The 12,351-nt window shown below is 41.2% G+C and overlaps 1 protein-coding gene across 6 annotated transcripts in view; it reads left to right on the top strand.

Moving 5' to 3' along the window:
* Positions 1 to 12,351, top strand: part of msrb3 (methionine sulfoxide reductase B3) — a 129,645-nt gene that overhangs the window by 57,978 nt on the left and 59,316 nt on the right. For all 6 annotated transcript variants that reach the window (XM_059978378.1, XM_059978376.1, XM_059978377.1 and 3 more), the window contains one exon: positions 1,462 to 1,490. In XM_059978378.1, the coding sequence (XP_059834361.1) occupies positions 1,462 to 1,490 (29 nt within the window). The remainder of the gene's footprint in view (positions 1 to 1,461; positions 1,491 to 12,351) is intronic.

Below are 12,351 nucleotides of genomic sequence, written 5' to 3'. Positions count from 1 at the left end.
GCTGAAGCTCAATATTGATATGAAATACTATTACAGTATAACCTTTAAATGCACTCTAGTTTCATCTGTCATTGAAGGGAAAAGAGGTTAAAGCCTCATTCTCAGGTAGTTTAATACATTTTATTGAAAGGCCTTTATGCATGTAACATCCTCTAACTGGGCTCCTGCTGAGCAATTCTTGTATCTTGCTGTGGCAGCTGTGGACAGATATACAACTGAGCATTAATGTGTAATATAAATCTGACCAGAGCATGCTCACTAATTGGTTCGAGAGTCTCATACAGACAATGCTGTCTTGTAACAGCTTGCATAGATAGGCCTAGACTGAGGGTTAATTCTGCTTGACAGCACATCAGCAGCATCTTGAGTGTAATTACCCAACAGCAGTTTTCCCACAGCTGAATGGAGAGCTTCAAAGGCTCCTGAATTTACAGCTAGTATTAACTTATATCTGAAACATGATGTTCCCACAAGGGCAGAATTTTTTCCCTTTTAAAATGTATAAATTGCCTAGTCAGTTAACCATGCAACAACTAGTGGGGGTGGGGGGGGCGGGGGAATGACATCTGGTTTTGAGATACTGAGTTCCAAGATACAAAAATTCTTAACATACTCAGCTAATTAGTAAGTTTTCTGAGGGGTTGTGCTTGTAGTATGATTTAACCTGCAGTTCACTAATGTAGGAAAAATAACAGTTCTTAAAAAAAAAGGATCAGTAATATCAGAAGTGGCAGATAACAAATGAAAAATAATTATGCACTGAAATGAAAAAGTTCTAAAGGTTGGATGAAGTTCAAGGAGATATTTGAATTGACTTTTTATTTTTATGTGACAAGTCAGTAATGATTTGATTCTTCTAATTTGACACTTTGGTGAGCACTTCATTGGTGATAGTGTAGGATAATCACCTTATCTAAACTTGCTTTTAAATCTTGCCAGTTCTTTCTTTGGCTGTTATCTTTTAAAGATGTTGACAGTTGCTGGGATACAGCATAATGGGCTTAAGACAACCATCGTGCCAGTTGGTATAAAAACTGTTAGGAAATCTATCAGATCTCCTCAGTATTTTCATTGTGTCACGAGTGAAAACTGAGCAGGTAAAGGTGTGTTTCAGTGAACTCATTCCCAGCTAATGAAGGTGGGAGAAAAACCACATTCATTCTCTCCATGTGAATTAAGTGAGATGGAAGTAGGTGTGCCACAATTGACCAGTGACTGCCTGCTGTTCCTTTCCATAATAGAACTTGTGCAACTGTGTTGGCCTGTGTTTTGCAGCCAGCAGGAATCCTGTCGAAGAACAGGGAAAGCAATGACATCAACATCTGAATTTCCACAATTAACTGTGCATATGTGCTCTTCAGAGGCTGCTCTCACCACAAGTTTCTGGCTATTGTACAGACATTGAGATATGCAAAAAATGTTAACCTTTGTAAATAAAATAATTCCTTTTTCGTTTTATAGGTCTGAAACCAAGTTTGACTCTGGATCTGGTACGTATAGCTTTGAAGCTGAGTCATTTACTTTATTCTTGTGCACGCTGCAGAAAAACAATTGTGTTCTAAAATTGTTTGGGCTAAATTTTAAAGCATTAATTTTTGATTTGTGTGAAATTGGGTCAAGCATTCAGCCTGACTGCTACTTTATAGTGTTGGCCATGTGTCACATAAAAGTTTATCTAATTTAAAGTAAGTTAAAACAGCTGCTGTACAGTAATAATCACAAAGACCCAAATTTCCTGATGTCCTGCACTGCTGTCAGAAATGGCAACCTTGTCTCAGTTGGTGGAATTTTAGAGGGGTATATTGCTATCACATAAATCAGGACTTCATGGTCAAAGTTTATGAACATGAATGTTACCCATGTAACATTATTCCAATGCATGTGATGCATTTCTATCTTTTGTCTAATGAATGTGGATATGACATTGATACGTTTTTATCGATGTCAGCACCAATTCTTGCAGAATTATTTTCATCTCAGTATTTTAAAGTTGTGCTACTATTTTAAACTGCTACTACTGTACATTCAGTTAGCTCACATGAAATATAATTTTTGTTTAAATGTGGCAAATTATGGCAAAAGAATCGCTCGAGCCGGGCAACCTTTTGGTCACCATGAAGAAGACTGAGTGAAATAAATTCAGAATCCGAGTCGGGTATAGTATCACTGACATATATTGTGAAATTTGATGTTTTGTGGCAGCCGCTTGCTTCATTGGACCAAAATGTACTGGTCACATACATACATATTGTACACATACACTTATATATGTACAAACCCCATTTCCAGAAAAGTTGGGATATTTTCCAAAATGCAATAAAAACAAAAATCTGTGATATGTTAATTCATGTGAACCTTTATTTACAAAGAAAAGATTTTCAATAGTTTTACTGACCGACAATTGTATTTTGTAAATATACACAAATTTAGAATTTGATGGCTGCAACACACTCAACAAAATTTGGGACAGAGTTAAAATAAGATTGAAAAGTGCACAGAATATTCAAGTAACACCGGTTTGGAAGACTCCACATTAAGCAGGCAAATTGGTAGCAGGTGAGGTATCATGACTGGGTATAAAAGTAGCATCCATCAAAGGCTCAGTCTTTGCAAGCAAGGATGGGTCATGGCTCACCCCTTTGTGCCAAAATTCGTGAGAGAATTGTTAGTCAGTTCAAAAGGAACATTTCCCAACGCAAGATTGCAAAGAATTTAGGTCTTTCAACATCTACAGTACATAATATTGTGAAAAGTTTCAGAGAATTCAGAGACATCTCAGTCCGTAAAGGGCAAGGTCGGAAACCACTGTTGAATGCGCGTGATCTTCGAGCCCTCAGGCGGCACTGCCTAAGAAACCGTCATGCTACTGTGACAATTATAGCCACCTGGGCTCGGGTGTACTTCGGAAAACCATTGTCATTTAACACAGTCCGTCGCTGCATCCAGAAATGCAACTTGAAACTGTATTACGCAAGGAGGAAGCCATACATCAACTCTATGCAGAAACGCCGGCAAGTTCTCTGGGCCCTAGCTCATCTCAGATGGACTGAAAGACTGTGGTCAGATGAGTCCACATTTCAGCTAGTTTTCGGAAAAAAATGGGCATCGAGTTCTCCGTGCCAATGATAAAAACGACCATCCTGATTATTATCAGCGAAAGGTGCAAAAGCCAGCATCTGTGATGGTGTGGGGGTGCATCAGTGCCCATGGCATGGGTGAGTTGCATGTATGTGAAGGTACCATTGACTCTGAGGGGTATATTAGGATTTTAGAGAGACATACATTGCCATCAAGGTGACGTCTCTTCCCGGGACGTCCATGCTTATTTCAGCAGGACAATGCCAGACCACATTCTGCACGGGCTACAACAGCGTGGCTTTGTAGACACAGAGTGCATGTGCTTGACTGGCCTGCTGCCAGTCCAGATCTATCTCCTATTGAAAATGTATGGCGCATCATGAAGTGGAGAATCAGACAACGGAGACCATGGACTGTTGAGCAGCTGAAGTCTTATATCAAGCAAGAATGGACAAAATTTCCAATTGCAAATCTACTACAATTAGTATACTCAGTTCCAAAACAATTAAAAAGTGTTATTAAAAGGAAAGGTAAACATGCCTCTGTTCCAACTTTTGTTGAGTATGTTGCAGCCATCAAATTCTAAATTTGTGTATATTTACAAAATACAATTAAGTTGGTCAGTAAAACTATTGAAAATCTTTTCTTTGTATTTTTGTCAGTTAAATAAAGGTTCGCGTGAATTAACATACCACAAATTTTTGTTTTTATTGCCTTTTGGAAAATATCCCAACTTTTCTGGAAATGGGGTTTGTATTTTAAATATATATGAGATACATTGAGATCAATCCATTTTAGCCTAATTAAGTGGCGGCCCCCAATTAGCCAAAGTTTCATGGAAATAATTAAAGAGGTATAAAAAGGTAAACTAATTTTAACTGAGTAACAAATTATGTATTTAGATGAAATAGAGAACAAATTAGAACACTACCAATACTACTACAGTACTATAAAACTGTGTATTAGTTCCTAATATTTATCGATGGAGGAATTCATTCAGTGAACGCTGCCATATTCTTTTGATTGACTGTAAATGAACAAAATCAGCACAGACATTGAATGCAAATAATGGACTACTTTAATACAATGCTTTAAATATTTACACCCTACGTATCTTCATTTTCACGGAAACATTCAAGATGATTGTCGATACCCTCAGATTCTATAAGCGAGCAAAAACAGTGAGGTAGCGTACATGGGTTCATTGTCTGTTCAGAAATCTGATGACAATGGGGAGGATGTTGTTCCTAAAGCATTGAGAGTGTGTCTTCAGGCTGTTGAGCCTCTTTAGATATGCGAAGAATACACTTGTGAAATCCAACTATTCATCTGTAGAATCTGAAATGCTTGTGCACAGCAGTCAGCGATGGAAATGTTTAATTCCACATTTACTAATTACTGTAATATAACACTAAAGAGAATTGGCACAGGGTCTTCATGTTTGTCTTTATAAATATACTAGTAGATATCATGTAGTGTGGACTGCTGTGTCAGAGTTCACACCACATTATCCAGTCTCGCATTGCATATTTTATCAGAGCTACTGAATTACAGTCAGTGAATTGAGTTGCTCTTCTGTTGCTACTAGTAACTCAAGCCCTATTTAATCTTTCCATTCCTGAGCTACATTCATAGAGAACAGAAAGATATTTAAATAAGTTGACATTGAACTGCTGGGTAAGGGCAGCCAATTTATGTCCTGGCATACCTTCTTTAAATGAATGCCATTCACAAAAATAGAAGATAGAGAAAACATAACTTCCTGCCTTTTATCCCTGTTAATTGTGTGCTATTTTTATATTTAAAAATGTCCAAAATAAACAAATCGTTAATGAAATCATGATTGATGACTAGACTGAAAACATTACCTAACTTTCCAGGTCACATTTCAAATTGACTATGCTAATTTGTACCCCATTTATTTCAGCAGAGATTCCAGCTTTGTGGGTGGAATGGTAATAATTGATTGCATTAATGTTCTAAATATAATTAATGGAAATACCAGAGGACTGAATTGTCACGATTCTGAGAAGTGATCTCAAAATGTCAGCAAAGGCAGTGAGGGAATGCTGGATTTTTTTGTTGTATTTTGAGGTTGTGGTTAGAAAAGTCGGTGAAAGTGAACTCTCTCAGTTAGGTTCTGGTTTAAATATAAACCTTTGGTTCCTGTGGGACAACCATATGAAATATCACCTCCTTTGTTATGAGAAGGCAATCAGACATTCAGATTCAGAATATGGCCAGAAACAGGCATTCATAGTCATTAAAGGTTACTGCCTAAAGATTCATTAGCTTTGATTTTGGAGCTTTTGGACATAGTTATTTGGTGTGGCTGAAGTGAGTGATCTCAGCGTGTTAGAGCCATTGTTTTTGATTGTTTACTGAGTTCTGCATTGCAGGTCTGCAGGAGCTTTCACATACCAATGCTTCCATACAAGTGACGGACCACATGCCTCAATCCGACTAGGCAGTGAGTGCTTCTTACCTACAGCCCATCATCTGATCCTCAAGCCTGTTGCTGGCCCCTGCTTCTCCCTTTGTTGTAGTGCTTCAGTCAAAGGGCAGGACGTAGCTAATGATGAGTGTGGGAGGTATGATTGGCATGCCCTGTGGTGCCCTCCCAGACTGGTTTAGAGAGCAGTTTGAGTGGGTCATTGCTGTTGAATTCCATTACTGAGGCCCTGGTGTTGCTGAGATTTTCACTGTAGCTGTGCTGAGAAGAGTTGATGGAGCATGATTCAGAACCTGGGGAAGTAGGAAATAACTCGTTCCTTTGAGACCTGCACTGGATCAAAGAAAGCCACGCATGGTGGACTTGCTGAAAATGAAGAGGTGATATTGAGCTCCTAGGAGGCTGACACTGACCAAAAGAAGATTCTTCCTGTGCTCAGTTATGACTGATTTTTTTAGGAAATAGAAGACCTTGTGGTTATTGAAGGGGATTGAACACTGAAGTGCTGCACAAGAGCACTGTACCAACACTTGAAATTTGTTGAAGCCTAGGCCCTTGTGGAGCTATTTTCTTCTAAGTTCCCAAAGGCTAGAAGCTGGCTAATGTTGTTGTTTAAGAAGGGTAGACAGGACAAGCCAGGGAGAAGCGAACAGACCGGTCAGCCTAACATTAGTAGTGGGGAAGGACAGGAGGAAATTCTGTGTGACAGAATCTAGCAGCATTTGCATAGACAGTGTTTGATTTGGAGTCAGCCTGGCTTTGTGCAGGAGTTCCCAGCCTGGTGTCCACAGACTCCTCACTTAATGGTTTTGGTCCATGGCATAAAAAGGGTTGGGAACCCCTGTTAGAGAGCTTATTAGATAGGTAACCAAAAAAAATCAGATGAGTGTAGGGCAGTGGATGTTGTCTGTTTGATCTTTAGCAAGGCCTTTGACAAGGTCCTGCATGGTAGGCTGGTCTAGAAGGTTACATCCATTGCAATCCAGGAAGAATTAGTGTGGTGGATTCAGAACTGGCTCAGAGGTAGGAAGCGGAGGGTGGTGGTCGATGGGTGTTTTTCAGAATGGAGGCCGTGGTGGTGTGTTGAAAGGTCGGTGTTAGCACCTTAAATCTAAGTAGTCATGTGTTACTTGTATAAATGATCTGGATCCAAATATACAAGTCTTTATCAGTAAGTTTGCAATTGTCACAGAATTAGCAGGTGGTGTTGATGGTGAAGAAGGTTATTGTAGATTACAGGGAGACCTTCAAAGTGAAAGTAAATTTATTATCAAAGAATATCTACATCACCATATACAGCCCTGAGATTCATTCTCTTGTGGACATACTCAGTAAATCCAAGAAACACAATGGAATCAATGAAAGACCGCACCCAGTGGATGGACAAACAACCAATGTGCAAAGGATAACAAATTGTGCATATACTAAAAGAAAGAAAACAAAATAAATAATAATAAATAAACAATAAATATCAAGACCATGAAATGAAGAGTTCTTGAAAGTGAGTCCATAGATTGTAGGAACAGTTCAGTGATTGTGTGTGTGAAATTGAGTGAAGTTATTCCTTCTGGTTCAAGAACCTGATGGTTGAAGGGTAATAACTGTTCCAAAACCTGGTGGTGTGGGTCCTGAGGCTCTGGAATCAGGAAGGAATGTACCTCCTTCCTGATGGCAGCAGCGAGAAGAGAGCATGTTCTGGGTGGTGGCAGTCATTGACGATGGATGCTGCTTTCCTGTGACAGCGCTCCGTGTAGATGTGTTCAATGGCATTATCCATGATGGACTACGCCGTATCCACTACATTTTGTAGGATTTTACATTCAAGGGTTTTGGTACTTCCATACCAGGCTGCAATGCAACCAGTCAATATACTCTCCACTGCAGGTATATTGAAGTTTCTCAAAGTTTTTAGATGTCATATCAAATCTTCGTCAACTTGCTTTCTGCTGCTGTGCTTTCTTCATAATTACACTGATGTGCCGTGCCCAGGACAAATCCTCTGAACTGATAACACAGAGGTATTTAAAGTTGCTGACCCTCTCCACCTCTGATCCCTGATAATGACTGGCTCATGGACCTCTGATTTCCCCCTACTGAATTTGATAATTAACACCTTTGTCATGTTGACATTGAGTGAGAAATCGTTGTTGTGGCACCACACATCCAGATTTTCAATCTCCTTCCTATATGCTGATCTGTCACCACCTTTGATTCAGCCAATGACAAATGTGACTTTAAAGCTGGTGCTTAGACTTACAGTATTAGAACAGCTATAAAGTGAGTAGAGCAGGGGGCTAAGAACCTGTTCTGAGAGAGATTCTGAAAGAGATGTTGCCAATCTGACCTGACTGGGGTCTGCAAGTGAGGAAATGGAGGGACCAATTGCACAAGGAGGTATTGAAGCTTATTGATTAGATTTGAGGGGAGTATTGAATGCTGAGCTGTGGTTATAAAGAGCATCCTGATATATGCGGCTTTGCTGTCCAGACGTTCCAATGTTGACTGAAGAGCCAATGAAATGGTAGCTGCCGAGGACCTGTTGTGACGGTAGAAAAATTGGGGCGGATCCAAGCCACTTCTTAGGCAGGAGTTTATAAGTTTCATCACCAACCTCTCAAAGCACTTCATCACAGTGGACGTAAGTGCTACTGGACAACAATCATTGAGGCAGGTCACCAATTTCTTCTTAGTCAAGTCAAGTCACTTTTATTGTCATTTTGACCATAACTGCTGGTACAGTACATAGTAAAAATGAAACAATGTTTTTCAGGACCATGGTGTTACATGACACAGTACAAAAACTAGACTGAACTACGTAAAAAAAACACAACACAGAGAAAGCTACACTAGACTACAAACCTACACAGTACTGCGTAAAGTGCACAAAAACAGTGTAGGCATTACATTAAATAATAAACAGGACAACAGGGCAAGGTGTCAGTCCAGGCTCTGGGTATTGAGGAGTCTGATAGCTTGAGGGAAGAAACTGTTACATAGTCTGGTCGTGAGAGCTCGAATGCTTCAGAGAATTTTCACAAACGGCAGGAGGGAGAAGAGATTGTATGAGGGGTACATGGGGTCCTTCATAATGCTGTTTCCTTTGCGGATGCAGTATATAGTGTAAATGTCCGTGATGACGGCAAGAGAGACCCCGATGATGATCTCAGCTGACCTCACTATCCCCTGCAGGGTATTGCGTTCTGAGATGGTGCAATTTCCGAACCAGGCAGTGATGCAGTTGCTCAGGATGCTCTCAATACAGCTGCTGTAGAATGTGGTGAGGATGGGGCGTGGGAGATGGACTTTCCTCAGCCTTTGCAAAAAGTAGAGATGCTGCTGGGCTTTCTTTGCTATGGTGCTGGTGTTGAGGGACCAGGTGAGGTTCTCTGTCAGGTGAACATCAAGAAATTTGGTGCTTTTCACAATCTCTACCGAGGAGCCATCGATGTTCAGTGGGGATTGGTTGCTCCGTACCCTCCTGAAGTCAATAACCATCTCTTTTGTTTTGTTCTCATTCAGAGACAGGTTGTTGGCTCTGCACCAGTCCGTTAGCTGCTGCACCTCCTCTCTGTGTGCTGACTCGTCGTTCTTGCTGATGAGATCAGCGAACTTGATGATATGGTTCGAGCTGTGTGTTGCAGCACAGTCGTGGGTCAGCAGAGTGAACAGCAGTGGACTGAGCACACAGCCCTGGGGAGCCTCCGTGCTCAGTGTTATGGTGTTGGAGATGCTGCTCTCGATCCAGACTGACTGAGGTCTCCCAGTCAGGAAGTCTAGGGTCCAGTTGCATAGGGAGACCTTAGCCACCAGTAGCTGAGGTTAAAAGATATCAGTGAACACTCCATCCAGTTGATCAGCACAGGTAATTAGTACTCAGCCAGATATTGTGTCTGGGCCGGATGCTTTCCATGTTTCCCTTGATCAGTTAGGGAAGTTGGCTGAGGAGTAGCAAATGAATTTCTCACAGATAATTATAGTACAAATTGATGCATTTTGCAAAGTCAAACCAGAATCGGACTTGTACATCAAATAATATGGCACAAGAGGGTGGAACTGAGGGAGTTCAGAGCGAAAGGGCATAGTTGATTGAAAGTGATAGCACAGGTAGATAGGATAGTGAAAATAGTTTAACACGCTAGCTTCATCAGTCAGGGCATTGAGTACAGGAGATGGGACATTATGTTCCAGCTGTATAAGTTATTGATGCCGCTATACTTGGAGTACTGTGTATAGTTTAAGTCACCCTGTTATAGGAAAAACATAATTAAACTGGAAAGAGTGCTGAAAAGATTTATGAGAATGCTGTCAGGACTAGAGAGACTGAATTATGGGCTCTCCAGTCTGTACTTGGCCCAGCTGGGTCTTTATTCCTCAGAATGAAGGCAAATGAAGGATGACCTTATAGAAATGTTTAAAATTCGGAAAGGCATAGAGAAGGTGGATGGTAATGTCTTTTCTACAAGGTAGGGAAGATCTAAACTGGGGAGGTGGAGATATAAACTGAGAGGGAAGGATTTTAAACAAGACTTGAGGTGCAATATTTTCCACACGCAGGGTGGTGAACGTGTGGAATTAGCTGCCAAAAGAAGTGGTTGAAGCAAGTACAATAGTGTCATTTAAGAAGCACTTGGAGGGGAGGATTTTGGAGGGATATGGGTGGAATGTAGGAAATGGGACTTGATGGGTGGGCTTTGTGGTCAGTGTGGACTCATTGGGCCAAAAGGGCTGTATCAGTGTTATATTGCTCCATGGATATGACCCTGATTTCTCAATATTGACAGTTGTACCCACTGGGTCAACCTCATCTCTGTGCTAAATGAAAGGTAGAGAAACTTACTTCTCCTTGCACAAAAAGCATTAGGAGTTTCCTAACGTTGTGAAGAGGATACTGTTCATCTTTCCTGGCCTCCTGACATCTAGATGGGTGTAACAAGTTGACTGATATTAACTGTGGAGCCTAGTCAAGGTGTGAATGCCTGCATTCAGAGTATTGTGCCTTTCTGCCACGTGACAAGCAGAGAGTATTCCTTTGCATTTCTGACTTGCATCTTGCAGGGAGTGGAAAGGTTTGCAGGAATTCGGAAATGGGTGGCTCATCACAGAATATTTTACCATGTAGCCAAAGTGTGTATGTGGCTCCATCGATTAAAATTCTGGCCAATGGTGATGCCCAAGTTGTTGATGAAGGCTAATTTGATGATGGTTATACCATGGAGATGTAGGAAGATACTCCCTTATTGCTGAAGACTATTGGGTGGTACTTGAATTGACCTTTTATTACTTGTCATTTATCTAACCAAGCTTGAATACTGTCCAGATCTGGTGCCATTCGCTTTCTAACTGCTGTGCCATGAATATTTTTGGCATCACCTTTGAACAAAAACTCAACTAGATTCACCAGGAGAAACGCTTCAGTTCTGAAGTAAGCCACAGAGTGGATATATTGCATCAAATGACTTGCTCACTGGTGTTTCTTTACCGCTTAAAAGTCATTTTGGGAGTGTGATGGAACATTCTGACATATGTGAATAGGGATAGCTGCAACACTTTTAAAAGCACCTGCTCAAGGACTCGAAAACCATCCAGGAAAAACAGCCTGCTTGATTGGTATCTCATGCCCTGGTCTTAGCATCTACCTTCTCATTTGTTAGTAGTACCATGACCATAGGTTGTACTTATTATAGGAAGTGCTGTAGCAAGTTAGCTCTTATTGCAGTACCTCCTAAGTAGGCTTAAGGACAAGCTTGTACTGTCACCATTAAATCTCTGCCTAATTGGTGAGATCATGCTGGAACCAACTTGTGAATTATAAACACAAAAGATTCTGCAGATGTTGGAAATCCAGAGCACCATGCACAAAATGCTGAAGGAGTTCAGCAGGTTAGGTAGCATCTCCAGACAGACAGACATACTTTATTGATCCTGAGGGAAATTGGGTTTTGTTACGGTCGCACCAACCAAGAATAGTGTAGAAATATAGCAATATAAAATCATAAATAAATAATAATAAGTTAATTATGCCAAGTGGAAATAAGTCCAGGACCAGCCTATTGGCTCAGGGTGTCTGACACTCCGAGGGAGGAGTTGTAAAATTTGATGGCCACAGGCAGAAATGACTTCCAATGACGCTCAGTGTTATATCTCGGTGGAATGAGTCTCTGGCTGAATGTACTCCTGTGCCTAACTAGTGCATAATGGAGTGGATGGGAGTCATTGCGCAAGATGGCTTGCGACTTGGACAGCATCCTCTTTTCAGACACCACTGTTCGAGAGTCCAGTTACACCCCCACAATGTCACTGGCCTTACGAATGAGAAATGTATAAACAGGGCCAAGACCCTTTAGCAGGACTAGACAGGAAGAGGGGGATAAGCTACAGTAAGGTGGAGAAAGGAGGGAGGAGTACAAGCTAGAAGGTGATAAGTGAAGTCAGGCAGGTGGGAAAGGGATGGGAGAGCAAGAAGCTGACAGGTGATAGGTGGAAAATGCAAAGGGCTAGAGAAGAAGGAATCTGATAGGGGTAGAAAGTGGAATGAGGAGGGGCATGGGTAGGTGAGGAAAAGAGAAATGGTAAGAGTGGGGCTAGAGTGGGAAACCAAAGTGGGAGGGGGGATTACGGGAAGTTGGAGAAATTGACGTTTATGCCATCAGGTTGGAGGCTATCCAGATGGAATATGAGGCGTTGCTCCTCCAGTCTAAGAGTGACTTCATTGTGGCAGAAGAGGAGCCTCTTTGTTCAACAAAACAGTCCTCCAATCTACATTGGGTCTAACCAATGTAGAGGAGGCCTCATCAGGAGCACCGGACACAGTAGACAATGCC

Source organism: Hypanus sabinus, chromosome 8 (assembly GCF_030144855.1).
Source record: "Hypanus sabinus isolate sHypSab1 chromosome 8, sHypSab1.hap1, whole genome shotgun sequence".
NCBI classification, from domain to species: domain Eukaryota; kingdom Metazoa; phylum Chordata; class Chondrichthyes; order Myliobatiformes; family Dasyatidae; genus Hypanus; species Hypanus sabinus.
The sequence above is the reverse complement of the archived record's forward strand: the minus strand, read 5'-3'. Positions and strand labels throughout refer to the sequence as shown.